Source organism: Leiobunum rupestre, chromosome 6 (assembly GCF_980474605.1).
Source record: "Leiobunum rupestre chromosome 6, qqLeiRupe1.1.hap1, whole genome shotgun sequence".
Lineage (NCBI taxonomy): Eukaryota > Metazoa > Arthropoda > Arachnida > Opiliones > Sclerosomatidae > Leiobunum > Leiobunum rupestre.
Genome location: NC_143389.1, coordinates 37,622,635 through 37,648,566, shown reverse-complemented (window position 1 = coordinate 37,648,566; position 25,932 = coordinate 37,622,635). Strand labels below are relative to the sequence as shown.

General features: G+C 35.7%; 2 protein-coding genes and 3 long non-coding RNA genes across 6 annotated transcripts; 1 reads left to right on the top strand and 4 right to left on the bottom strand.

The window, feature by feature from the left end:
* The first annotated feature begins 1,520 nt into the window (after positions 1 to 1,520).
* On the top strand, positions 1,521 to 11,893 carry LOC149940816 (uncharacterized). The gene is made up of 5 exons (XM_090178510.1): positions 1,521 to 1,600; positions 2,342 to 2,511; positions 5,148 to 5,273; positions 5,354 to 5,501; positions 11,247 to 11,893. The coding sequence occupies exons 1-5, from the start codon at positions 1,546 to 1,548 to the stop codon at positions 11,633 to 11,635; spliced, it is 888 nt and encodes a 295-aa protein (XP_090034636.1). The 5' UTR covers positions 1,521 to 1,545; the 3' UTR covers positions 11,636 to 11,893.
* Positions 11,894 to 13,195: 1,302 nt separating this feature from the next.
* LOC149940815 (uncharacterized) lies at positions 13,196 to 14,835 on the bottom strand. 2 transcript variants are annotated; one of them, XM_090179671.1, is made up of 3 exons: positions 14,708 to 14,835; positions 13,851 to 14,047; positions 13,196 to 13,376 (listed from the first exon to the last, which is right to left on the bottom strand). In XM_090179671.1, the coding sequence occupies exons 1-3, from the start codon at positions 14,720 to 14,722 to the stop codon at positions 13,361 to 13,363; spliced, it is 228 nt and encodes a 75-aa protein (XP_090035797.1). In that variant the 5' UTR covers positions 14,723 to 14,835; the 3' UTR covers positions 13,196 to 13,360. The 2 variants fall into 2 exon arrangements, with proteins under 2 accessions (XP_090035797.1, XP_090035795.1); XM_090179669.1 differs by lacking the exon at positions 13,196 to 13,376 and adding an exon at positions 13,491 to 13,688.
* Positions 14,836 to 16,582: 1,747 nt separating this feature from the next.
* On the bottom strand, positions 16,583 to 18,231 carry LOC149940814 (uncharacterized). The gene is made up of 4 exons (XR_016481157.1): positions 18,151 to 18,231; positions 17,213 to 17,290; positions 17,078 to 17,128; positions 16,583 to 16,683 (listed from the first exon to the last, which is right to left on the bottom strand). It is a non-coding gene; the product is annotated as an uncharacterized LOC149940814 (long non-coding RNA).
* Positions 18,232 to 19,085: 854 nt separating this feature from the next.
* LOC149940813 (uncharacterized) lies at positions 19,086 to 19,509 on the bottom strand. Its single transcript, XR_016481173.1, has 3 exons — positions 19,403 to 19,509; positions 19,274 to 19,330; positions 19,086 to 19,192 (listed from the first exon to the last, which is right to left on the bottom strand). It is a non-coding gene; the product is annotated as an uncharacterized LOC149940813 (long non-coding RNA).
* Positions 19,510 to 20,761: 1,252 nt separating this feature from the next.
* Positions 20,762 to 21,442, bottom strand: LOC149940812 (uncharacterized). The gene is made up of 3 exons (XR_016481410.1): positions 21,299 to 21,442; positions 21,036 to 21,224; positions 20,762 to 20,969 (listed from the first exon to the last, which is right to left on the bottom strand). It is a non-coding gene; the product is annotated as an uncharacterized LOC149940812 (long non-coding RNA).
* Positions 21,443 to 25,932: the final 4,490 nt, after the last annotated feature.

The following is a 25,932-nucleotide window of genomic DNA, read 5'->3' as shown; positions in this document are numbered from 1 at the left end:
AAACCACTAGAAAAAATAATTATATTTTATATAACTAAGGTATACATTATTATGTCAATTATGGGAATAGCTTACAATTTAGCTAGATACCCAATTAGACTCGCTATTTGCTAAACTCTACTCTATTTTCGTGAAACTCATTAGCAAATATATAATGCAAATTTTGGAATAAAACAAAAAACAAATTTTCAGCGTTTTGGCTTTAAATAAACAATAATTTAACTTAACGCTTGGGTCCTACGGATTTTAATTTTCGTACACCACCACATATTTTTCTTCCGACGCCACTGAGACTGCATATTAATATTGTTTATTTCCTATCGGTCGATATATCATTAACATTTCTTGCCCTAGTGGTTTCAGCGATATTAAATGCCCAATTTGGGTTCCACGATAACCGAAATTGATATTGCAACCGTGAGGACTTCGTATTTTTTAAATTTGCATTATTTTTAGGTACTTTTTGTTACGGAGCAGCTAATGGTAACCAAAGTTTACATGGCAAAAATATAAATTAAAACGTCTGATCGTTAGAAACAGTGCAGTTAATTACTTTTCGCAGTAACAAAACCTTCGTAAATTATGCACCCACAACCGCCAAAGAATTATTTCTTAGCTTAGTCTCGCGTAAAAACGCACTAAATGCTGTTGTTTATGAAGGCGATATCATCTTAAGTCGTCAGTACACACTGGCCGGGGAAAAGGTATAGTTATTTAACCTTTACAAACAGAAGGTCACCGTAAAATACAGTAACCGAATGGTTTTGAACTATATAGGTGTAGAAAGCTTACATTTATCCAAAACTGGTCACGCTAATTTACGCCTTTTTGTGTATAAAAACCATCGACTTTTCACGTCATTTGGGTCATATAGCACGTAGTTTATATTGGTGTCATAAATATCTCCACCTACCGAGGTTTTTAATTTTTACTTGTGAAAGCAGTCTACTCATTCAAAATTATCTTTGTAAACAGTTGAAAGTTTTAACGCAAAAAACGGCGTTTGTATTTTATAACAAACTTAGTTCAAAGGTATAGGACATTTTATTATTGGTCTTCTTGTTTTGATGTTTGCTGCTGCGTCACGGGTGACGTATCGATGACGTTTTATTCTGAAAAGCCCTGGACATAAGAATAAATTAAACGAGGAACCCTGTTTTTAAGCTCATAACCTGAACTGAACTTCTAAGTATTTCGTGACGAATGAGCTACGCAAAAACCAGTTCAGCAAGCGTAGCTTATTTTATAGAAAGGCCGATCGAAACGAATGGCGTTATGTTTCTAAGCACTATGACGTCATCAAACGTCACCATGCTTTTTTCTATATAGATAAAAATTGTATACCAACGTTTGTATTGATACCTTTTCCAGCAATCTCCGATCGGCGGAGGAAGCGGAGGGTCTTCTTGTAGTCGAGATGGTAGTTCGGCGGTGACGGCCCATCACTACTCACTGCACAGCGCCCACTCGAGGTCCAACGGACTCTCCCATTATCCCAGCTACAGCGACCTGCACCCGTCCACTTGGGGAGGCCTGGACAGTAGCATGGCTTCCTTGCAAGGCATGCAGACCGTCGGGGCTTCACTCATCAGACACTCTGGTATGTCACGCTGTAGAAAGGGATCGCTATGATCGTTGCCTACTTTATTATTAAGGCCGGTGCACGTCTCCTGACAAGGAGGGTACATTTTAAAGACGAGACGCTTTGTTTCTTTGCGTCGGATTCACGAAAGATGGCTCTCTGATCTGGACCTTATGAAAAGTTTTCAAAAAGCTAATTTTAGCCTTTTCTATTGAGACAAAACAACAATTTACGCTAAAATCACTTACATTAATGAAATATGTGTGCTCATCTTTATATTTCTTAAATTCTGGAAATTAAACTTCTTTAAAGAAGTTAAAAAGTAAATGATAAAACTTTGTTCTAATACGATAGGTTCGATTGGTAGTCACTCGTAAATATTTTGTACACCTGATTTATGATTTTCGTAAAACAATCGGTGATTACCGGTGATTGTCCATAGGTTTTCGATGATTTCCAGTGATTACTCAACAATTTTCGGTGTTTTCCAGTGATTATTTTAAACAAATGACCGTGATTTGTACACCTGATTACTTAAGTGACTACCCCTCGGATAGGTTGCCTCATATTTTTTCTGGGTCTTAACTCTTGAAAGTTGAAAGCTTGCAGTTGTCTAGGAACCGGGGTTCAGATACGAGAGAGTTGTCGAACTATAATGGCAGAAATCAAATGAAGAAATTTCCCGTGCACGGGCCTTTATATTAACGTAGGCAACGCTCTGATTAAGCAATTTATTTAATTTTTAACTTTGTAATTAAGATTCTCCGCCGTACACATTCGGGGAGAGCCGGGAATGTGTCAATTGCGGGGCTATTTCGACGCCATTATGGAGGAGGGACGGAACGGGACATTACTTGTGCAACGCTTGTGGTCTGTATCACAAGATGAACGGCATGAACCGTCCTCTCATTAAACCCCATAGAAGGCTTGTAAGTGAAGTAAGAGAATGCCCTTCGAGAATCATTTTCATATAATATCACTTCACCAGTTTAAGGTTAAATACCCCATCTATCGAGCCAATACAGAACTACTCGTGACTAAGAAATTTTACGTCATGAATTATGGGGTATTTCATCTAAAACGTACCATAAGGGGTACTTTATTTAACGGCTAATTTAAAGCTACTTAGCTACTTAATTTACAGATACAATTACCGACAATCAGGAATGCATAACTCTACTTGGAATGATTATTCGGTAAATTTTTTACTCGGCTGTGGTGAAATGTTGCGGGCGGGCTTGCACATGGGGCAGGATACGACTCTTCGTCACCCGCACGTTCGATTTCAAATAGATCTTGTGAATATTAACTAACCTTCGTCTGATCCGTCGTATTCCTGTAAGCTTTTGAGAGTGGAAAAGAAGGCTACGTAACGGACAACCTTATGCCGTAGGTGACGTAGGTCCAGTGAGTCTTCACAAGAAAGGGGGAACGAATGCTCGACCCACTGACTTTCGAAATAGACCTATCGAGAACGATAGTTTGAAGCCTTGGCTCAAATAAATACCTTACGTACTAGGGCCATGCGAATCGACCCAATATGGTGTTTTGGAACCATCGAATCGAATTTTGTTCTCATAGAAAACCAATCGTGGTTTGTTAAGGCACGGCCAACTTTGACACTCGCGCGATAGCGGCCAACCCATTCGCCGAAATTCCATGAACCAGGATTTTCCCGCTATAAACCATGCTATAAACTATCGACGTTCAGCGTCACGCTCGTTTTTATATTGACTTCACTGCAAAAACTATTCTAAAAATAGAATAGAAACTTCAACGAATGGGTTGGCTGCTATTGAGCGAGTCTCAAAGTTGGCCGTGGTTAAGGCAAGTGGCAGCTTGACGTGAAGTAGCACTTTTTTCAATAGGTGTCGAAATCAAAAAGGCGGTACTTATAGCTCTACCTCTCCAGAGTTGCCAGTTCCTGAAACTCAGATTATCGTACCAGACCCAAAAAATTATCAAATTCAGAAATTAATTATCGTACGCCTGAAAACCGGCGGTAAATTTAAATTTTCTGTGAACTACCGACGTTAAACTTGCTAAATCAAATTTTTTAATAACAATTAAAATTCGACGGATTGAAATTTAAAAATTATATTACATTATCGTACGCACAAGCTGAATTATCGAAAAATGCCTGCTATATAGTACGCCATTGAAAATATCGTACGTCTGGCAACGCTGTAATCGCGTTGATTGTATCGTTTGTAAATTGGTCAATTAATAAATTACAGCAATTATAAACAATATTTTTACATGGGATATATAATTTAAGTTAAAGCCCACTAAATAGAGTATAAGTTGGCTCTCTGACGACGTTATCATTTGGCTATTTTAAATTTTAGCTTCCTTTGACATAAATAGAGGGCACCACGCTCTCCAGTAAAGTCGCGTTTTTCGAAGACATTTGTTAAATACGTTGCCCACTTTTAATATTTCTGGACCGTGGCTAGACAAAATTTGTACCCTTTTAACAGTCAATCAAATGTTATGAACTTCAGTGTTAGCAAAAGTGATATAATTACCAAAAGTGTGTCAATCGGGCCTATTTGTTAATGAATGTTACGAGCGAAATACAAGTTGGGAGGGGAGAAGGGAAAGTATGCCTTGTGGAGGGAAGGAAGTTAAAACCAACAAATAACGCCTCGTAGTGAGAACCGAGGAACTAAGTAGCACTGGTCAAAGTTAGTGTACTTTTTGATTTTTCGTCGTTCTGTGGAGATGCTATCGCCATCTACCTACGATATAATACCATAGACTAAAAAAAGATCCAGAAAGGCGTCCATAACTAGTTTTTATGTGGTCGATCTCTAGTCGAGCATTCATTAAACCTTTAGCATACGAAAGTACAGGGATTGTCACACTTTTGGTAATTATGTTACTTTTGGTGTTAGGAAGTCTTACGTCATTTAGCCACAACCCACCATGTTCCACGACAAAATATCATGTCGGGGCTATGGGTAGATGATCATTCCAAATAGCGTTATGAATTCCTGGTAATAAACTTACAAGGAGACATCCCGAAGTGTAACCCACCGATTTTGTTCAAACTCGGGGGATTGGTAGACCTTCATGTAACTTGAAAAATCCTAAAGGGAATTTATTCAATGGGCAACCGTTTTGCCATGGCATTGAAAAATGTTTTTGACAACACAAAATATTAAATTTTCCCATTGAAAATAACATAGGATTTTGACCTCAAATTGATCAAAAGTTGATAAGTTTCTATGTTTTTTTTTTGTCAATTTATATCTATTTTTTTCATTTTGGTCATTTTCGAAATTTTGAAATTTGTTAAAATATTTCACAGGGGGGCCCTATGAATCGTTCAGAATCCCATGTTATTTTCAATGGGAAAATTTAAATTTGTTGTTGAGAAAAACATTTTTCGTTGCCATGGCAAAACGGTTGCCCATTGAATAAATTCCCTTTAGGATTTTTCAAGTTACATGAAGGTCTCCCAATCCCCCGATTTTGGACAAAAATGGTGGGTTACACTTCGGGATGTCTCCTTGTTAGTGTATTAAGTATCAGCCTAATAGTGAACGAATAACCGGTACAGGCTTCCTCTCGGAGAGCTGGCTTATCGTGTTCCAACTGCGGCACGACCACGACGACTCTGTGGAGGCGGAACAACGAAGGGGAACCCGTGTGCAACGCCTGCGGACTTTACTACAAACTCCATAACGTATAAAGTCTTTTTACCGACATTACTTCTAAATTAAAAATAAATTCCAATTAAAGAGATTTTGATGTATTTCAAATCAGGTGAACCGTCCGTTGGCCATGCGGAAAGAAGGAATTCAAACCCGGAAGAGGAAACCCAAAACGTCAGGGAACAAACCGAGCTTAGGAGCGACATCTATGAACGAAGATCGATTGATCAAACAGGAGAATCACCCGCAATCCGGATCTCGTTAGTATATCAATTATACCATGACCATTTACAGACGATAATTTTTTAAACTTATAAACAAACAACTTTAAAATCTTTCTTGTTAATGGGGAATTGTCACCACCCTAAAATTGGTTAAAAACCATTTAAATGGATAAAGGACGTCCGAAAATGGTTATACAAAAAATTTCTTGTTAATATTTCCAGTATTTGATTTATTATTAGCAACCAAATTTCGTGTTTTATCCCCCCCCCCGACTCGAGAATCTCAGAACCGCTTGGTTGAACCTACCTGCAGCGCCATCTCGTGAACGAAATTATTTTCCCCGGTTTTATCGTTTTTCGGTCGGAACTGTCGTCTGCTACGACATTCTCCTTGGCTTTTTAACCGAGTTATATTCGTAGATTGTAGTTATAGTGTTTTTAAAATGCCTTACACGCCACCCTTTCTCAAATTTTTGCCGCTTCATTCTTTTGGCGCTGCACGTAGGTTCAACCGCGATTTCCGAAATTTTTGGAGCCGTTTGATATAGGTTGCGGAAAAAGTAGCGTAACTTTTAAAATACTTTTCCAATAACTATAAAATTTCAGGGACATAACCATTAATATATTTTCTATCATTCTGTAAAAAAACCTCGTACATTTTGGTTTTGGTGACAATTCCCCTTTAACTAGAAAGATAGGTCAAGTTACACTCTGTTGACGTACGATGGCGCTCCGTAACACTATTAGGATCTACACATGCCCAGGAGCACTCCTTAAAGGGCCACTCCGGCGTTTTAATTTGACCTGTTTCACGCGCTTGTTTCCACGTGCTAAATTCGAGCCTAATTTTTCGAACGCCGATGTTGTCCTTTAAGTAAATCATAGCAGTCTCCCTATTTGTGTGCGTCATCATCGTACGTCGAGAGTGTATAATTTCATAGCTCACATAATAGGTGGTTTTTTTCGCCTGTTCTCGGACTAAAAGTGTACTCTTTTTACCCTAAAACGTTTTATTCGCCTGTTCGGGGATGAGAATTACTCCGCCTTACAAACTAGTCGCTTGTTCCGGAGTATTAGGGCTACTCTTTTTACTCCTTCTGAAAAGGAGGTGTAAAGAGAGTAAATCGGATTTGGTCGTCTGCTAACCAGAATTTATCTGCTGAAAAGGCCACATGCAGCCATTTTGGAAGAACGTTTTTACTCCGACTCAAACTATTCGCCACCACAGAATCGGAGTAAAGTGACGTCATAGTGTTACTCTTCTTACCCTACTCCGAAATCCCGGAACAAGCGCAATAAACCATTTAAAAATATTCCGAATCATCTCTCTCAACTTAATTATTATCTTTAAGTATAAATATATATATTATTGGTATTACGTAAAGTTATAAATGTTTGCTAAAAATTATTTGTAACTATTTATAATCACACGAATAAATATCTCAACTCAGTATCAATAGCGTTTACGGTTGAATTATCGTAGAGCTTTTAAAGGAAAACCAGTATTGCGGAAATAATCAATTAAAAGACTACCTTAGCGTATTAATTTAAGGAAGTAAAAAATTATAATCTTTTGATAGATATCATCAAATTGAGTGATTAATGATATCATTACCCGAAATGAAAAACTATCATCGAGAGTTGTTCTTATGGTAAATAGATAAACCAAATCCGCTTAGAGCCAAAACTATACAGGAGCACACAACGCGATAACAAAACCTGTTGAAATTGGAACTGATAGAGATATTACAAGTCTTAATCTCGTTCTTTTACCCTTTTCTTTGCATAATCTCATAAGAGGAAAAATTGGAAGTCAGAATGAGGGGAAAGAGGAGATTCCTTAATGTGTTCAATTTTAAATTGTTTCTAAATTTTTTAAAACCGAAAGTACTCAATACAAGGGTTGAGGAGGACACAAAATAAGCCGTTTAATTTAGGTGGATGGTATAAATTCTAAGGACAGGGACAACATATCATTTTTGGGAAGATGTTATCCACCTGGATTTTGACTGGTATAAGTGGATTGTACAGTCCCGATTTCTCTTGGAAGCCATTTTATTTCTATTTTATGTAGAGAACTGACTGGGGCCTTTTTTGGAAAGAATACCTTCTCGAAAATAATATGCAGTTAAAACAAATGTCCTAGCACCATATATTTCGTGTGTATGCTTGTTGGACGTCTGATCACACTCGGAAACCAAATGTATTTCAATTTGGCAAATCGGATTCGAACTTTTTAAATTATTGAAGAAATAGTGACGACGAAAAACATGAAAATTAACCATAATTTCAAGAGCAAGCGTGAAAGAACGTAAAACAATATCACTACTGACCATGGCTTTTTGGGCTTCACCCCAAATGTTAGAGTCGAAAGGTCATATATTTGTGCACGATACATTTTACTCATCTAATTAATGTAAGGATATATAGTCAAAGGTCATATATTTGTGCACGATACATTTTGCTCATCTAATTAATGGAAGAATATATAGTCAAAGGTCATAGATTTATGGACGATACATTTTGATCATCTAATTAATGGAAGAATATTTAGTCAAAGGTTATAGATTTGTGCACGATATATTTTGCTCATCTAATTAATGTAAGGATATATAGTCAAAGGTCATAGATTTATGCACGATACATTTTGCTCATCTAATTAATGGAAGAATATTTAGTCAAAGGTCATAGATTTGTGCACGATACATTTTGCTCATCTAATTAATGGAAGAATATATAATCAAAGGTCATAGATTTATGCACGATACATTTTGCTCATCTAATTAATGGAAGAATATATAGTCAAAGGTCATAGATTTATGGACGATACATTTGGATCATCTAATTAATGGAAGAATATTTAGTCAAAGGTTATAGATTTGTGCACGATATATTTTGCTCATCTAATTAATGTAAGGATATATAGTCAAAGGTCATAGATTTATGCACGATACATTTTGCTCATCTAATTAATGGAAGAATATTTAGTCAAAGGTCATAGATTTATGCACGATACATTTTGCTCATCTAATTAATGGAAGAATATTTAGTCAAAGGTCATAGATTTGTGCACGATACATTTTGCTCATCTAATTAATGGAAGAATATATAATCAAAGGTCATAGATTTATGCACGATACATTTTGCTCATCTAATTAATGGAAGAATATATAATCAAAGGTCATAGATTTATGCACGATACATTTTGCTCATCTAATTAATGGAAGAATATTTAGTCAAAGGTCATAGATTTATGCACGATACATTTTGCTCATCTAATTAATGGAAGAATATATAATCAAAGGTCATAGATTTATGCACGATACATTTTGCTCATCTAATTAATGGAAGAATATATAGTCAAAGGTCATAGATTTATGCACGGTACATTTTGCTCATCTAATTAATGGAATAATATTTAGTCAAAGGTCATAGATTTATGCACGATACATTTTGCTCATCTAATTAATGGAAGAATATATAGTCAAAGGTCATAGATTTGTGCACGATACATTTTGCTCATCTAATTAATGGAAGAATATATAGTCAAAGGTCATAGATTTGTGCACGATACATTTTGCTCATCTAATTAATGGAAGGATATATAGTCAAAGGTCATAGATTTATGCACTATACATTTTGCTAATCTAACTAATGGAAGGATATATAGTCAAAGGTCATAGATTTGTGCATGATACATTTTGCTCATCTAATTAACGGAAGGATAATGTTTTAGACTTCAGTCCTGACCTTTGTTGTCTAGCGGTGTAGAAGGGGTGAGCTCTGTTAGTTCTGGATAGTAGACGGAAATCTCGCTCAGCACAGGCCTTCGGTCGTTCCGTTCCTTCTCCGTTTGCTCCATCGTTGAAATCGTTGTTTCGATACTTGTCTAGCCATTGTCGCTCGTGAAACATTAATCGATTAGAAAATACTTGCTGATGAAGATTGATTTTTGACGAATTGCAAGTCTATCAGCCATTTTTTCTTCTTTTTGAAATTCGAGAAAATTTATCTATAAACGCGTATTCACCGAAGCACTTCGCAAGTTTTTAGTTTAAAAGTTTAAAAACAATAGTACAAAGCTGACGTGGCATTTATATTTCTATGGTTGTCTTGACAACGCGCATGTATTACTATAAGGCTAGCCGTCGGGTTTCGAGTCGGTTTGGAATTCTAACCCGGGCCAAACCCTTAATTGTATAATAAAGGCGAAGTTGGAACAAAATTTAAAATCGCACACTTGGGTAAGAAATGTTACAATATATTTGATTAAACGATGGCGCTGCAAAAACCTGTGATAAACGACTTAATTTTAAAGTCAATACTTGCTCCAATCATTTACAGCTTCTGTTTTTCCAGGAGGCACAAATTTGAAATAAATGTGAAAGTTCATACTCCCTTTAAGACTCAGTTTTAAGCAACTACACGCGGTAGCGGACGGTGAATGCTTTGGCGTCACAACGCTATCTTGCCTGTTTTTAAGGCCAATAAAACTTTCCTCTACACGTAAATTCTTGTATCTCAAATAAAACAACCTAATCTTCATTCTTGGGGCACCATGCACAATCACTCACAAAACTTCAACATTATCTTTGCTTAAACCATGCTGAAGTCTAAAACATTATCCTTCCATTAAATAAAGTTAGAATGCAAAATGGAACTAGATTTGGTTTCTGAGTGTGAACAAGCGTAGGCACGATATAATTTATTATAAGTAATTTCGGAGGGGTTTTTCTATTTCCGGCTTTGCTCACGCCCAAATGGTGCTAGCGCATTAATTTCCACTGCATATTATTTCCCTGAAGGTATTCTTTCCAATAAGCCTCTAGTCGCTTCTCTACATAAAATAGAGACAAAATTGCTGACAAGAGAAAACGGTCAGAAGCATTTACGTTCCGCTTATACCAGTAAAAATCCAGTTGGATAACATCTTTCCCTAAAGGATATGTTATCCCTGTCTTTAGGATTTACTCCACCCACCTAAAGTAAATGGCTTAACCCTGGTATCGAGCCAGAAACCTTTGATCGTGACTGTACATTTTCACATGGTTGATACCGGTATTAGAAAAATAGGCCGATATATCGGTGCATCCCTACTTTTAACCGACAACTTCTGGTAATCTGTCATAGCTTACCTTATTTACCTTAATTAGCTTACGCAAAGCACTCGTCAAAGGCTAAATAGGGTAAGTTAGAAGAAACCACCTATATGGACTGTGCGAAGGATGATAAAAAGTAGATTAGTCCATAATTAAAAGGGATAATATAGCTAAATCCTAAACAAACTTGGTGGTTTCTTCTACCTTAACTTATCGTATATACTATTCTCCACCACACTCCCCCCTTTTCGGGTTTCCGTTTCTATGCAACGCGTTTTGAAATTTTTAATGTTTAGGCTTAGTTTCTCTTTTAGATATAACAGTCGCCAGCCAGATTTCCCGCACGGTACTGATGAGTTCCAAATAGAACGAAACCGGTCTACCGTTGGAATTTCTGGCTATTTTGTTTATTTTTTATGTAGTTTATTACTCGAAGATCTATTTGATTCGCGTTTTTTTGTTTGCTCGAAGACCTATTGGTACGAGTTATTAGTAAATTTGTTTAGGGTTTAGCTATATTATCCCTTTTAATTATGGACTAATCTACTTTTTCGCGTATTTTATCATCAAAGGCTAAATAGGTTTGACAATGACTTCAGATAAGACACGTAGGCAAAAGCTCCTACATCCCCAAATACATTTACAAAGAAAAAACTTATGAAGTCAATTTCGTTGTTTCCAGATTCAAAGTACTCATCGTCAAACAGCGACCACCATAATACGACATCCTCATCGGCCAACGCTCTGGTCCTAGTTAGCGGAAGCAACGGACAAATGTACGGCGACTATTCCAAGGAGCGAATCAAGTCTTCGCCGGACACGGTGGCCTCGCAACTTCAACACAGTTCGTCTCAAAGCGGTAACAACCCGTACGAAGGTGGCACCCGGGACTCGGTTTCCAACTTATCGGTGGCGCATCTAAGATCGCCCCATTTGGCGGTTCATCACGCTTCCGGTTCCACGCACCACGGAAGCGACGTCGGGACCGGAACGAGTATTTGGTCGTCTTGCGAACGAACACTGCATAATTCGAGTTTAGGCTCGCGATACGGCACTTCCGACCTGTCTTGATCGAGCCGATCGTCATTCTGTGCGGAAGAAACAAACCTTTTCCCCGCGCTTATCAAGAACATTTTATCAGCCAAAACCGAAACTGAAACCTTTTTTATAAATTATTACTCGATACTCGCGACTCGACGCACGGAGGGATATCGCGTATTGGCAAAAATTGAGATTGCTCGCGTAATAAAATGACCCATAAACGAAGTTATTATAGAAATGGTTTATTATTCAAAATAGAGTTCTGATTCGAGGGTAATTAAAATTCTGGAAATCTGATTTGTCACAAAATTAGGTTTAATTTAATTAAGATAAGTCGGTGCAAATCAGATTTGTCGCAAAATTAGGTAGAACGGAGAGTTGTCGCAAAATTAGGAAAAACGGAAAATTTTGAAGGAATTATTAAAAAACAGAGATTAATTCCTGTACAGTAATAAAAAGAGTAGGGAAATCGCGTAGACCGAGTCGATATTTTCAATACATTAATGATTATATTACGATTACTTCGTTATTTAAACAAAATGTCGCGAAATTACGCGTTAAGCTTACACGTTTTATTGTCGAGCTTAATCTCTCAACTGTTTATAAGTAATGACAATGAAGGGAGTACCAAAGGAAAATTTACTCCAGCATGACGAAATGGTCAGAATTTATATTAAAGCGAAACGAAAGTAATCTCAAAATTAGCTCTAGACATTGGGTCCAGCTGGCTTATTTACCCTCATTTTATACCCTAATATGTAAAGGTATTTTCACGTGCAAAATGAATTAATATTATTTTACGACTGTAAAGACTACAGCCACGCGAAACGTCAACCAAGAATTGATTAAGTTTAATAATGGATATGGGCGCGGCTACAGGCTCTGTTTTCAAGATGCCCGGATATTAGTCTCGGTCTACAGGGAGTGAAAGCCGGCGATCGTACTGGAGTTCTTCAAGATTAAACGAAGAAGGCAGAGGGGCGTGGTTTTTCGTCTGGAAATCATGAGGCGAACAGGGTGCTGACCGCCTATTCTCTGTTAACCTAAATACATTCTTGAGTAAACTTAACGCTAACAATGGCTGCTTCATTAAATGGTTCCATTTGAGTTGTTACCGATGGTGACGTCCCTTAAGTCCCGCCTTGATAAATCTCTTATTATGCTGGGTTGCCGGACAGTTATTCCAGACTTGAATCTGAACATGCCTTTTCTTCCAATGAGAGGGTGAACCCCGCCAAGGAAATAGGACATGACCAGATATTAATGAATACAATTATCTCAACCGTATTATACGTTGTTAATATTTCCCCCTACTCCAATACGTACAAAGTAATTAAATATAGGCTACTGTCATTGAATATTATTATATTATATTATTATATAATTAACATAAATATTACTGGTGAAGAAATCAACAAATATTATTAAATAACTTGATATGGAGAATTATAGTTGTAAGGAAAGTTATACCCGTGGTAGGTAGAATATTGTATAAAATGTTTTAGTATAATTATTATTATTATTGTATTTCCAGAAAGATTGACAATAAAAAATGGTATTTGAAATAAGATACCCTGATTTGTTTTTTAATTCTAAATATTAATTTTTACAGTTGAGATTTTAAATTAACATTAACATTTAAAAGAAATATTTAGTAACATTAAATCGTGACGTAGACATTGTAAAATACCAAACTTCATAGAAACTATAAATGTATTGGTATTAAAAATAAAGTCATTGACCATCCACGGACAATCACAGTTTATCAGGTCTGAAAATATCAAAATATATTTCTTTGGTGAAAAGTATATATATTAGTGATAATTAAAACGGAATTAAGCCAGGAATTAGAGTGCGAAGCTTTATTCTAGATGGCGTGGTGAGAGTTATTGAAGCGCCAAATTTAAAAGCGGAAAACGAAAGTGAAGCAACAGCGAAACTAGTTTGGCAGAGAGAGAGAGGAACACGTTCTACGGCTTTCCTAAAACGTTCCTCTTAACGCTTAACCGACCGTATGGGACGGTTTAAGAAGCGGGTTATGTCTGCAAAGTATTCTTTATTTTCCTTGGCTGGCTCAACGGTCCTAGAAATATACCAACACTTAAGAAACAAACCAGGAAGGGCGCGAATAAAGCGAAATTTCGTCAACACCAACTTCAGCGAGCGAAGAATTCCGAGAATATTGCTACGATCTGCAACATAATAAATACGAGCAATGCGAGTAAAAACGTAAAAGCGTTCTTACCCGCAACATCTACTTTGTAATAAACAACAGGCGAAATTTCTGGTTGAGTAGTCCACGCCAGTGTCGCATTCGTAGCAAGCTGTAATGTTTAAACCAGGAAATGTCGTCACGAGGGATGGTCCCATTATATCCGCGGGCCACCTCGTCAAGACGCAAATCATCAACAAGACCAAAGCCAACGACAAATTCGATAAGATCTGGAACCAAATATTACCATCAACCTTGGTTAATTTTAGACACAAAGAATAGTTTATTTTAAACCTTAATTGTTCACTTTATAAATAACTCTATTGGTATCCTTCGAAAAGATTAGCTTTGGAGATATTTATAGCAGAAAGTTACCGATTGAACATTAAAGAAAGTTATTTATTGTAAACACTTTTATATTTTTCCGCTAGGAAAGTTTTTCTGTTCACGGTATTTTAATAATTAGATTACACTAAATTATAATTATATGACAGTATTTAACGACGTGAGACAAATTAAAACATTTGTTTAATGGTCATAAAGCTAACTAACACGTATTTTTTTAAATAAATTGCAGTAATAATTAAACATTAATTTTGGTTAATTAATTAAAGTTGATATTGATCCATATAATTATAATAATGAAATCGATTAGTTAAATGTTAAGTATTAAATATTTCTGAGAATAAACTAGATACAGCTACAACGTGGTAGAGGGGGAAAGTTAAGCGGAAAATAGCACCACACCAGTTTTCTATTTCCGCGTTGTTCCAATAACCCCAAAAAATTCGCGAATATTTGCTACCATTTTCCATTTACCAATTTACTGACGTAAGAATGTAAAAATTAAATCGTCACATGCAAAACAATGAGAGAAAAACGTGTTTTACCTTTCGAAGTTCCATTTTTTATATTCCCGGAGAGTAGATTTGCGTTTTTATGGGGATGCGGAGAAATCGTAGAATGTCTCGGGCAGTTAGGCAAAAGTTTGGTAATTTGGGAGGGAATTTTGTTCACGTCTTTTTCACCCCCGCTTCGGACGACGTCTGGTGTGTGATCGAAGAAGTGGCGAATTTCTCCTCTCGAGATTTTTACCCCAGAAAATCGGGGAGGCTCTCGGATTTTTTGAGGTTGCCGAGAAGTGTATAAATGTGGGACAATTCGATACCACGCTTCAACGAGTATTTTAAATCGATGTAAATCTAGCGTATAAATACTACCGTTTTAAGAGGGTGGGGACCGAGAAACAAGTATCTGTACAATGGAACGTTCTCACGTCCTCTCGTCCACAATCGCCTCTTTTCTCCATAAGGTCGCAAAGGTTACGAAAATTGAACCGTAGATATTTATTGATCTATTGTATAAGTATATTATACCTGCGCGTTCAGTGGCGTAGCCAGAAATTCGTCAAGGGGGGGTCGAAGTTTGTTAATGTTAAGAGGGGGTCGATAAGGGGGTGGAAATTTAGTACAGTCAAAGGTTGACCCAAGGAGGGTCTGGACCCGGAAACCCCCCCCCACGCTTGTCTTTATTTACCGTGGTAACCACCATATTCTTCCAAGCCATTTGAAAATATGTTTTTTATAAACAATCCCATCGGGATTTTTATGAACTATTTTCACAGGGTACGTGGTCTTACTAATGATAATGTTGCCTTATTTGGTTAAACGACAGGGTTATTGAGTTACTTTACTTGGTGTTTGATATAGCACTCATTTTTGGGAAATTTACACTTTTAGGTTGTTATAGTACGCTTATTAATTTAACGTACAGGGTGATTGAAATATTATTCGTAATTCAGGGACAAGAATAGAGCGTGTTCATAAATTTTTCGGAGGTAAAATTACTTTTTGTTGTTCTATTTTCGTAGTGTGTTAGATATGTTAAACTACAGGGTGTTGAGATATTGGTTTTTTATACATAGGGTAGTTGAGTTCGACTTTATTCCTCTTGAGTTGTTATAGCACGCTTATGAAGTTAATGTACAAAGACCATTCAAATTTAATTTTAATATTCAAAAATATTCATAGCTAGACTGCATTACAATAATAGGTCAAGCAAAGTAGCAGACGATATGCAACAGTTAAATAAGTCTAATATGCAAAATATCATCATCTCGATATTGATAACAATTAATTAATCACATATCGTTTCAAATTATAACGAAAAATTCGATAATTATTTTCTAATTATAAAAAATTACATCTCATCATAAGTTCATAAGTATATTAAATAAGTGTATCAGTTATTCGAAATAATTACTGATAGTGGTGTGTGTAGTAACTTAGAAGTGATTTTACACCCAAAACTACAAACTCCTGTAGCGATAATAAAATTTAAAAAAAAACTATCACTATGATGACGAGGAAAAAAGCATTTAGTCAGAGGTTTAGCAAAAATGTGTGGTCATTACAGAAATGGTTTTCAGTAAAAATATCCAGAGACAGAACTGACGCACCCACGTGAAAGGTAGTTATAAACTTATGATAACACTGATTTTCACTATTTGCGTATAGTACCAAATGAAACAATTATTTGAAAAAGAAGATTACCCTAAGGCAGGATCAATATACTAAAATATGTAATTAAAACTATTTAAGTGATTTTATAGATATAAGTAAAACGTCGTGATTTGAATTTACCCTCATAGGTTTTTTTCGGAAACGCATTCAGAAATAATATAACAGCATAAAAAAGTAAAAAAAGTCTTTAATTTCGGCATTATGTACAAAATGGTCCAAAAAGAACGGTCCAGTGAAGTGGTCTTGTAAAGCAGTGTAGTAGAGCGAACTTGATTATCCTATATTAGAATCCTAAATGAATCATCGCCATACCACGGTCGACCTTTGATGTCGTGTCTCCCAATCTGCTCGAGATTAAGAAATAATTAAGATGTGGCACCTAGGAGCAACAAACACAAGGAGAACGCAGCTAGCCTTTAAACACGCTAACGAAGGGTTGTGTACGAATTTCATTGGACGAGCGTTTTACGGGCGGGGGGGGGGGAAGACAATTTCCGAATTTTCCCCTTCCGACGGCAGCAGGAGCTAAAGCGTCTAGCCAATGAAAAACGTACACAAGAAAATCCACGACTTTTGACGGGTTGCGTTCTCCTTGTGTGGGATTGTTGTGTTTGTTGCTCCTAGGTGGCATTTTCTTATAAAATTTCTCTTAAACACAAACGTGAATTCAATTTCAATAAACAATCACACCGGTAAAATATAATTTTAATTATTATTATTTAGATCAAAGTCACTCACCCTGCGTTGTTAATGGCCTGATTTTTGGTCGTCATAGAACCAGTACCATCCCTGGTTGAATGGTGAAAATGGGAAAAAAGTAAGAAAGGAAATGGTTAGTAAAGGGGAAATGCGAGCTTCTCAAAGGTTACGTACAGCTTTGTTGGCGTCTTACTCTCGTCGTTTTTATTAGAACCTTCGTTTTCATTTTCAACGGGCATCATGACAATCATTCTGTTGCATACATATTTGTACATAAATATTTACATACGTATTGAAATAAATACAAGCCAGTTGTTTCGTTTTATTGTAAAAAGTAAAGTGTTGGTTGCATGAAATTTTAGCTATGGCTAATTAATGATTCATTAGAAAGAGCAAACATTTTATAGCAAGTACAGAAAATTTCATCAAAATCGGTTAAGTGGTCTTTGAATTATTATAAAAAGAAGTCGAAACGGTGGAAATCGAGTTTTTCAACGAATTTCCAGACAAATTCTTCTCGGCACCCATGACGTCAGAAAATGCGAAGCGTATCATTGGCTAATTGTCTGTAATACATTTATTTACATCTAAGATTAAAAGCGGATTGATTTAACACCCAGGAAAAAGACCTACGCAGTAGTAATTGAAATAGGCCCACACAAGCCTACGTAGTAGAAAAACGATATGAAACCGAAGGCTCCTTGTAAATATTCTTCTTAAAACGTCGGGTCGAGCGCGCCACATAGCGCGCCCGTGAAAAAAAAATTATTTCGATAATAAGCCTAATATTATGATTAAAAACCTCTGGTTTGAAAACTTCTACAAGTAAACAGAATCCCTCCACTTCAGTTCCTTCTATTTAAGGAATAAAACTGCAGCTTTGATTTGCCCCAAATTGCTCGTGCTACGGAGGAGAGAAATTCGCCGAAAATTTCAGGATTTTGAGAAGCGAAAAAGGTCAGTTTCGGACTCAAAGTTAATACACTTAGGCTTGGAAATTTGTTTCGACAATGACATTTTTGGAAAGAAAACGTCCTGGGCTTCAAAACCAGCCCGCATTCATTCGTTTTTATTACTATCGATTTTTCGTGCAACCAACACTTTAAAATTACGTGACAGTTTCTCGCAATTACTCTTTAAAAACCTGAACGACATATCGAGATCAAAATATCTTACTTGCGCATTTTCTGTTCTTCACATTCGCTTCAAAAAATAACAAAAATTAAAAATAGTAGAAAAAAAGAAGAATTCGAAAATCACTCTTTTCATTGTGTTAAAACAAAATTGCAAACAGTTTTTGAAAACAAAGTGCATTTCGAAGATAGAAAATTTATAATACACCAAACGTGTAAATGGAGTTAAATTAAATTTAATCTAAATCCAAGTAATTACCACGGTAGATTATTTATATAAAATATATTTACATTTCGGAGATAAGAATGAAAACGCAGAGTGCCAATAAACATCCTAATACTTTTCGCAACATGTCGGTGGACAAGAATGGTTCAACTTCAAAAGCGAAATTGATTTCACTTATGAACTTATTTTAATCTTTGGTAGTTCACCGAACCAGCAACGTTCGTCAACACACTTCGAAAACTCTTGTGCCTAGATCGGATTCTGAATCGTCAGTTTTATATAACGATAGAACACGTGTTTCCCGTACATTACGAGCGAAATTCATTGGGATCTGCTCATCAATGGTGCTATAGAACACGTGTTTACCGTTCATTACGCTTCCGGGTTGGCACATCCGGTGGTTAATATCACAATATCACGTTCACCAATAAACACCGAGATTGCCCAATGATACGAGACAACTAACTCGTTGGTGAAGAATGCAGATCTGGCTTTAGATTTAGCTTTTGAGAAAGCTAATTTGTATATATATAACAATAATATATATATTTTTTTGAGGATATATATTTGAGTATATATAAATAAAACACAAAAATGTAAAAAAATATACAGAAAACACGCAATCTAAAACGTTTTATTGCAATTTAAAACAACGTGTAACAAAAAATATAAAATCATAGCCCTACATGTGCATATAATTTGCATGTACAGTACATTGGTCAAAACTACTTCCGACCAGTGGAGAGTTTCACAATAGCCTCTTTCGCATTGGTCGTTGTTTCCGAAGTCACGCCCCTACAAATGAAGATAGAAAGCGGAGCGTAGTTCTAAAACTAAGTTCAAAATTCCTTTCACTGACCAAAGAAAAACTCTTACCCGCCGGTAGCACCCATATTACTCGCACCCTCGTTGTTGGTCATTGTTGTCTGATCTCTATTAATAAACAAGTCATTAATTGTACGTACAAAATATTGTAAACTGAAATTAATGAAATAATTTACATACGCTGCAAATGCGTAATCCCTGACGTTGGCCAAATACAAAAAAGAAATTAAAATTAAATATTAGAATAAATTTAAAGCGTATAACATCGACGCTTTTAACGGGAACATCAACTGTTAAAAGTCTAATCTGGATATGATTTTTACGAATGCATTTTCCCATAGAAAGCCAATTCCGTGGCACTAATTTCTCGCCGTTAATTTAGAAGGATGAAGTTGGTTAAAAATATTCTCAATTATGTTCCCATTTTTAGCGAAACATGAATATCGCGGCACAAATATTTCGTCGCCTGATAGCGAAAATCGTGTATAGTAAGTTACGTGGCTTTGGCTCTAAAGAAATAGTTCAACGAATTTAGATATCAGTGGCCAAAACCGCAATATTCTATCACAAATATTCGCAAAAAGATTTAAATTTGCAAAACGCTCGAGCCTTGATTATACCCTGCAATTTTCAATACTCAAATCAGTAATTAACAAAATGCCCGTCTAAAGGTTACGTGATTTTCGCTTTGAGGTGACTATTTGAAGATTACATTTGGATAGCTATTAGCGAGCAAACCAATAACAAGCAGGAAACTTTCTTCAACATGACTAGATACGTAGCTAAAAAAGGAAAAGATGAAATTAACTAGGTTTTAATTAATTTTAATTTATCTTAAAAGGGGTAAATATCCCGGTTTACAGACTTACCAGTTTGGAAAATTGAAAATGTTAATCCAGCACGTCTATCAGCGACGAAAGGAGAGACAATTGGAATGAGAATAGGTTTCGGCCTACCCTTTTTATAGAGAACGCGTGTACCAATTATAAGTGTTACGAGCGGACAAACACCTTTGGCCCCTTTTCCCCTCCAATAACCAACGCATTCGTACAGTACTTGTATACGTATACCCACGGGCATTTACGAATGTCCATCATCTGGATCATGGAAAGCCTTTGGTCACTTGGGACCCCGTAGGTTAGATCTACAAGTAATTAGGACGTTACTAATATGGAATGTAGGCTAGGGAAATCGTCTTTTTGCCTTATTAAATGTCTTACAACACTTCTGAAATATGTTTTCTAGATCAGGAAGTAAATTGTAATCGGTCACACCGGAAATGCGGTGACACTATATTGAGCAATTGGCAGATGTATTTCAGTTGGTTGGATGGGTCGTTGCACCGCGTGTAGCGTGTACCAACAATTGAGCGTTGCGTGATAAACATCTACTATTGGAAACCAATACAGGCAAATAAATACGGGCAAAAACAATTTTTACTAACACCACAACGTTAATAATATTTCGTTCTTTATGTTTGAGTACGACACGAAATATTACCCCCTTTAAAAATACGAAATTATTAATGCAATACGAATATAATTTTTAATCGAAATATTATAAGCAAGAAACCGTTACAAAAAACCATATAAACAGAACTCAAGGCTAGCGAGTCTGTACATACCCTAACTGAAAGTTATTGACTACAAGCTTCAAATTTACGCGTATTTAAGAGATACTGCAAAATCACCACCAATAGCGGTACTTGGTTCTGTAGTGTACGGCTGGATAGTATGCACGAACGGCGCTGTTAAAATAAATGCGTAAAGACATGACCACGAAATACACAAACCATAATACGAATATTTCTTACGATATATGTGGATATCCGTAGTAATAGGGCCTGAGATGATGGTAACCCTTCTTACGAACCACAATCACTTTGCCACCGCCCCGACTTTTTTTCTTACCACCACATTCTACCAGAGACACGCACAAGGATACCACCAAAATTAGGATAATTACTTTCAACAAGGATCGATTCATGACTATTTCCAAATTCCTAAGTCCGAAAAGTAAAGAACATCTTCTTAGCCATCGAAAATTAGATAGAAAAATAGAACGAAAGAGTCTTACTTGTAAAACCAGAATGATGGAAATTCACGAGTGGCCACCAAATACACTCGACAACGATTCGCGAAGTACAAAATGAGAATATAATAACCTTCAAAGCTCGATTTCGGTTTTTCTCTCGAATAGAATTTCCACCGCTTCTATAAGTAATGTATGAAGAGGGAAATGTTTCTGAAGGTTTTACCCAAACAGTTGGAATAAAACCAAAATTAGAACTGATCTGACTTTCAATCAGCTGAGATGAACTGGTTTAAAGAAAATTCAGCTATACAAGCCCAATGCTCAACGGCCTTCGAATGATTAAAGAAAAACAATTTTAAATTACATACCTATTTTTTTCCTTTTAATTTGCATGTAAAGTGGTTTTTCCGACAAACTTAAATTTGATGATATTTTTACAAATAAGTGGAAATCTTTTCTTGAAGACGTAAGAAGTAAATTTTTTTAGTCACTTACGTATACTACCATCGTCACTCTTAAACAATTCAGTCAAAGATAAATATGCGAAAGACAAAACAATGTAATTTACTGAAGTAATTTTATTAATAAATTCAGTAATAGGCCTACATCGCTTCTAAAATATTTTCATAATTGGCAGGTGTCGAATCGGACAATGAAAGTTTGATTTTTTGACGTTGGGTGCTGGCCAATTTGGACGAAATCCAGAAGAACGTGGTCAAGTATATTTCAGTGTAATAATTACATTATTTTCCTTCAGCTCACCAGGATATCCTTAACACTCTAAACTTTTACGTAACCTATTGGAAATTATAATTAATTGGCTTTTAATTAAAACTATTATTAAACTTCTTTTAGCAATTTCGTACTGATGTAAAAAATAATCAATTTAATTTAGAAACGTACGTCATATTATTCAGCGGCAAACTTCAAAGCTATTCCCCCTACATGTATATTCAAAAGTGGCACACTTCCAGTGACTTCCTCCAATGATTCAAAGCGAAAATAGTTCTATAAAAGAATTATACAGAGCTCAGGCATAACTCTTGAAAGGAAAATTTTAATCAGAAAACCTGGAATAACATAGTTTAACAAAAACTCCCCATAATTTCAACCGTTGCTTTCCCTTTTACTACACCACTAAACTTGATAAATGCATTTATTTGTACTATACAGGGTATTTCAAAAGGTTTTTCAAAAATTTTAATGAGTTGTAGGCGGTGAGTTGAGAAGTATGCCTGTTTTTCCCCCATTTTCCTACGATGAGTGAAAAGAGCGCCAGAGAACTGCAAAGTGTGGCCTACTAGTGCCTGGAAGTAGGCTGCAACAAGCGCAAAGTCATAAAACTTTTGTATAACCTTTTGAAACACCCTGTATATTGTAACTTCGGAACGCAATGAAATAGAGATTATTATAGGTAATAATCTACCCTACAGTCTTTTATAGTACGACAAATCGGTTTCTCTTAACGGTTTGATAAGAAATAATTAATTTTAATTAAAGGTAATTTCCTAAAAAATGCTTTGATCAAATGAAATTTAAAATAGGAAATGTTAACGGAATTTTGAAAATAATTATATGCTAATATTTGGAAAATATATTTATTTCATTTCTTTGGTAACGTCAATATATCGCGCGTCGTAGTTCTGTGTACGAGTTCATTCAATTTTCAAGGTCTCAATTGCCTTGGACTTATATCGTAGAGACGTGATATTGTCTTAATTCCAGTGGCGGATACATATGGAGGCCGTGGGGGCCCCAGCACCTAGCGCGGTTCACGGCGAGGGGAGGGCGCGCCCCCGCCATGTGACTTGATGATTTGTTATTACACCCATAGCTCAAGATGTCTTTTAGCGTCTCCCCCCCCCTTGATTTTTTTCTGTATCTACCACTGCTTAATTACTCACCAGGAAACAATAGGTCAGGCCCGTCTTAAGACCTTTTGGGGCCCTGTGCTAAATTATTTCTTAAGACCTTTGCGATCCCCAACGGTCAGCCTTTGTATGTCCGTTGTCTAAATTCAACTACACAATAATCAAACCGAAACTTTTAATTTTAAAAGTATAACATAGGCCTACTGAAAATAACATAGGTCTAAATTGTTGGTACCATATGATACGCGATTATGGCGATGAGTCAAATTACTTTAGACGTAACTAACAGATGCATAATATTAATTGAGCATAAATGATATTTAACAAACAAACCCCTTATCCCTAGAGTAGAGGCTGTATGGCTGGCCCCAAAATTGGGTGGGGGCCCTGGGCTTTAGCCCATTTAGCCCATGCCTTAAGACGGCCCTGTAATAGGTGCATCATGCGACCCTATTTGGTTTGATGGTGACGCTTAGCAATCTCATTACCAATTTAAAAACATGAAGATGTCGAAGACCAATTATTTACTTTCATACAAGTATACCTGAAATATCAAACACCAATTATCGAGTAAATAGCGTTTCGATTCTAATCATAAACTATCTGGAATATGAAAGGCTTCAGTATCTTTCTCAGCTCATGGGTATGTGATCTGCTATGTTGTTTTAGAGTTTGACCCTATACTTTGTATTAAATTATTGAAATACAGTTTTTAAATTTAGCGCGACAACTTTCAAAACTGTAGTTCCATAAACATACCGCCGAAGACGGAGGGAGTCCGAAATGTACCAAGAACTATGACGGTTTTTAACTGTTTTGAGCAATTTTCCAAAACTTTTAATTTATTTTATTTATTTATATAAAAAAAGTCACGTTGAAGTTACAGCTTTGGTGTACTATAGTAAAATGTAGAGTAAATTATTAACTACAAAGAAAATGCTTATTTGCATATCTATAACCTTACGTTTTGAAATTACAATATTTAATACCAACAAATTATTTTTACAATTTTCCCGGGGGGGGGGGATAAAAGGGGAAAGTACGCGTGAAATTGCGAGAAGATTTGTTCAAACAGACCAATACTATCATCTTATAAAAATATAACTCATCCCTAATTTATTCCAGGTTCCCGGGAAGAAGTCAAATGGCTTATACTTTGGCGTCCTCTATGTCCAAATTATGTAATTAATTGTAAAATTACTTTATTTTTAAGTGAAAAAAATATTAAATTAAGGATAAATAAAAATTAGAAACTAATACTTTATTTTATAAACAAAATTTAGGAGATATTACATTTAATTTTATCAGTTTTCAAATGTTGGTACTTGAAACTAGATGGCGCATTGGGCTGTATAAGACGTAAACTTCCTCCGTAAGCTTGGACTACATTTTTATATCCCTGACATGCAACCGGTTCTACATGTATTAAACTACGGATAATAGTTATGTTAATGTAGATTAATGTTATTAGAAAATATTGTTCGTAAATAATATAAATAATTATTGAAAAGGGTAAGCGGATTTTGTTTAATGCGTTTGAACAGCAAAAATACAAAAAAAAACTCAAAAATCAAAGATAAAATTAATCTAAATTAAATTTTAATTGAAGGGTTGCTCTTTTTTTAAGAAATATATACCTTGGGCACGTGGAGGAAATTTATAAAATTTATAAAAACATGCACGTAAATAATTTACACCTGCAAAGGCAAAAGATTTCGTGAAATATTACGTATAGCAGGTGACGCGTATAAAAGTATAAAATAAATTGCCGATCAGTTACATGACCGGAATTTTAATCATATTTAAATCTATAAAATTAAATTTATCTTTCGCTACATGTACCTAAGGAGGATAATTTCAATGGGTGCACACGTGCATTCCGAGGTTTTAATTGCCAAAAAATTAGAGTGTGTCGTTTTTTTCCTATTTTCAATTTAGTTTAAATCAAATCCAGTTATTTTTTAAATATAACTCCCGGTCGTTAGTTGAAAAATAAATATAACAAGATTTTGATAGTAGTTTGTCTTTTTTTCCCGCTCTTATATTGGTATATTTAATCCGCTCCGGTCATATGATTAGGATTATTTATGGAACCTTCAAATAGATTTTTTAGATATTTTCCAGGCTAAGCCGTTGCCAGAAATCGCGTATGAGAAACGTGTAGCAGTGTTGATGTCGTTTTATCGCGCACAGACTGTTTTCCTCGCGGGTTTACTTTCCCTGGGTTAACCTGTAAAATATCTTAATTTCTTAAAAAAATCTACATTTTAAAATAAATAAATATTTAGAAGCCTTTGTGTAAAAATATAAATAATGCTTTTTAAATTAATATTGTCATAAAGATAAGCAATTTTGATACTTTTGTTTAGAAAATCGGTTGACACTTTTAATACAAAACAGTGATATGACCTTCAAATTATTGAGTTTTTGTTATATGTAATTTTTACTATCGCATTTTTACGCAGAAGGCTTTGAAACTTTCAACATAATTTCTGAACAAGACGAAGAAGAGGCGGTTGAAATTTGGTATCAATCGGTGCACTTCCGTAATTTTTTGGTATCAATCGGTGCACTTCCGTAATTTTTTGGTATCAATCGGTGCACTTCCGTAATTAATTTGGTATCAATCGGTGCACTTCCGTAATTAATTTGGTATCAATCGGTGCACTTCTGTAATTAATTTGGTATCAATCGGTGCACTTCTGTAATTAATTTGGTATCAATCGGTGCACTTCTGTAATTAATTTGGTATCAATCGGTGCACTTCTGTAATTAATTTGGTATCAATCGGTGCACTTCTGTAAT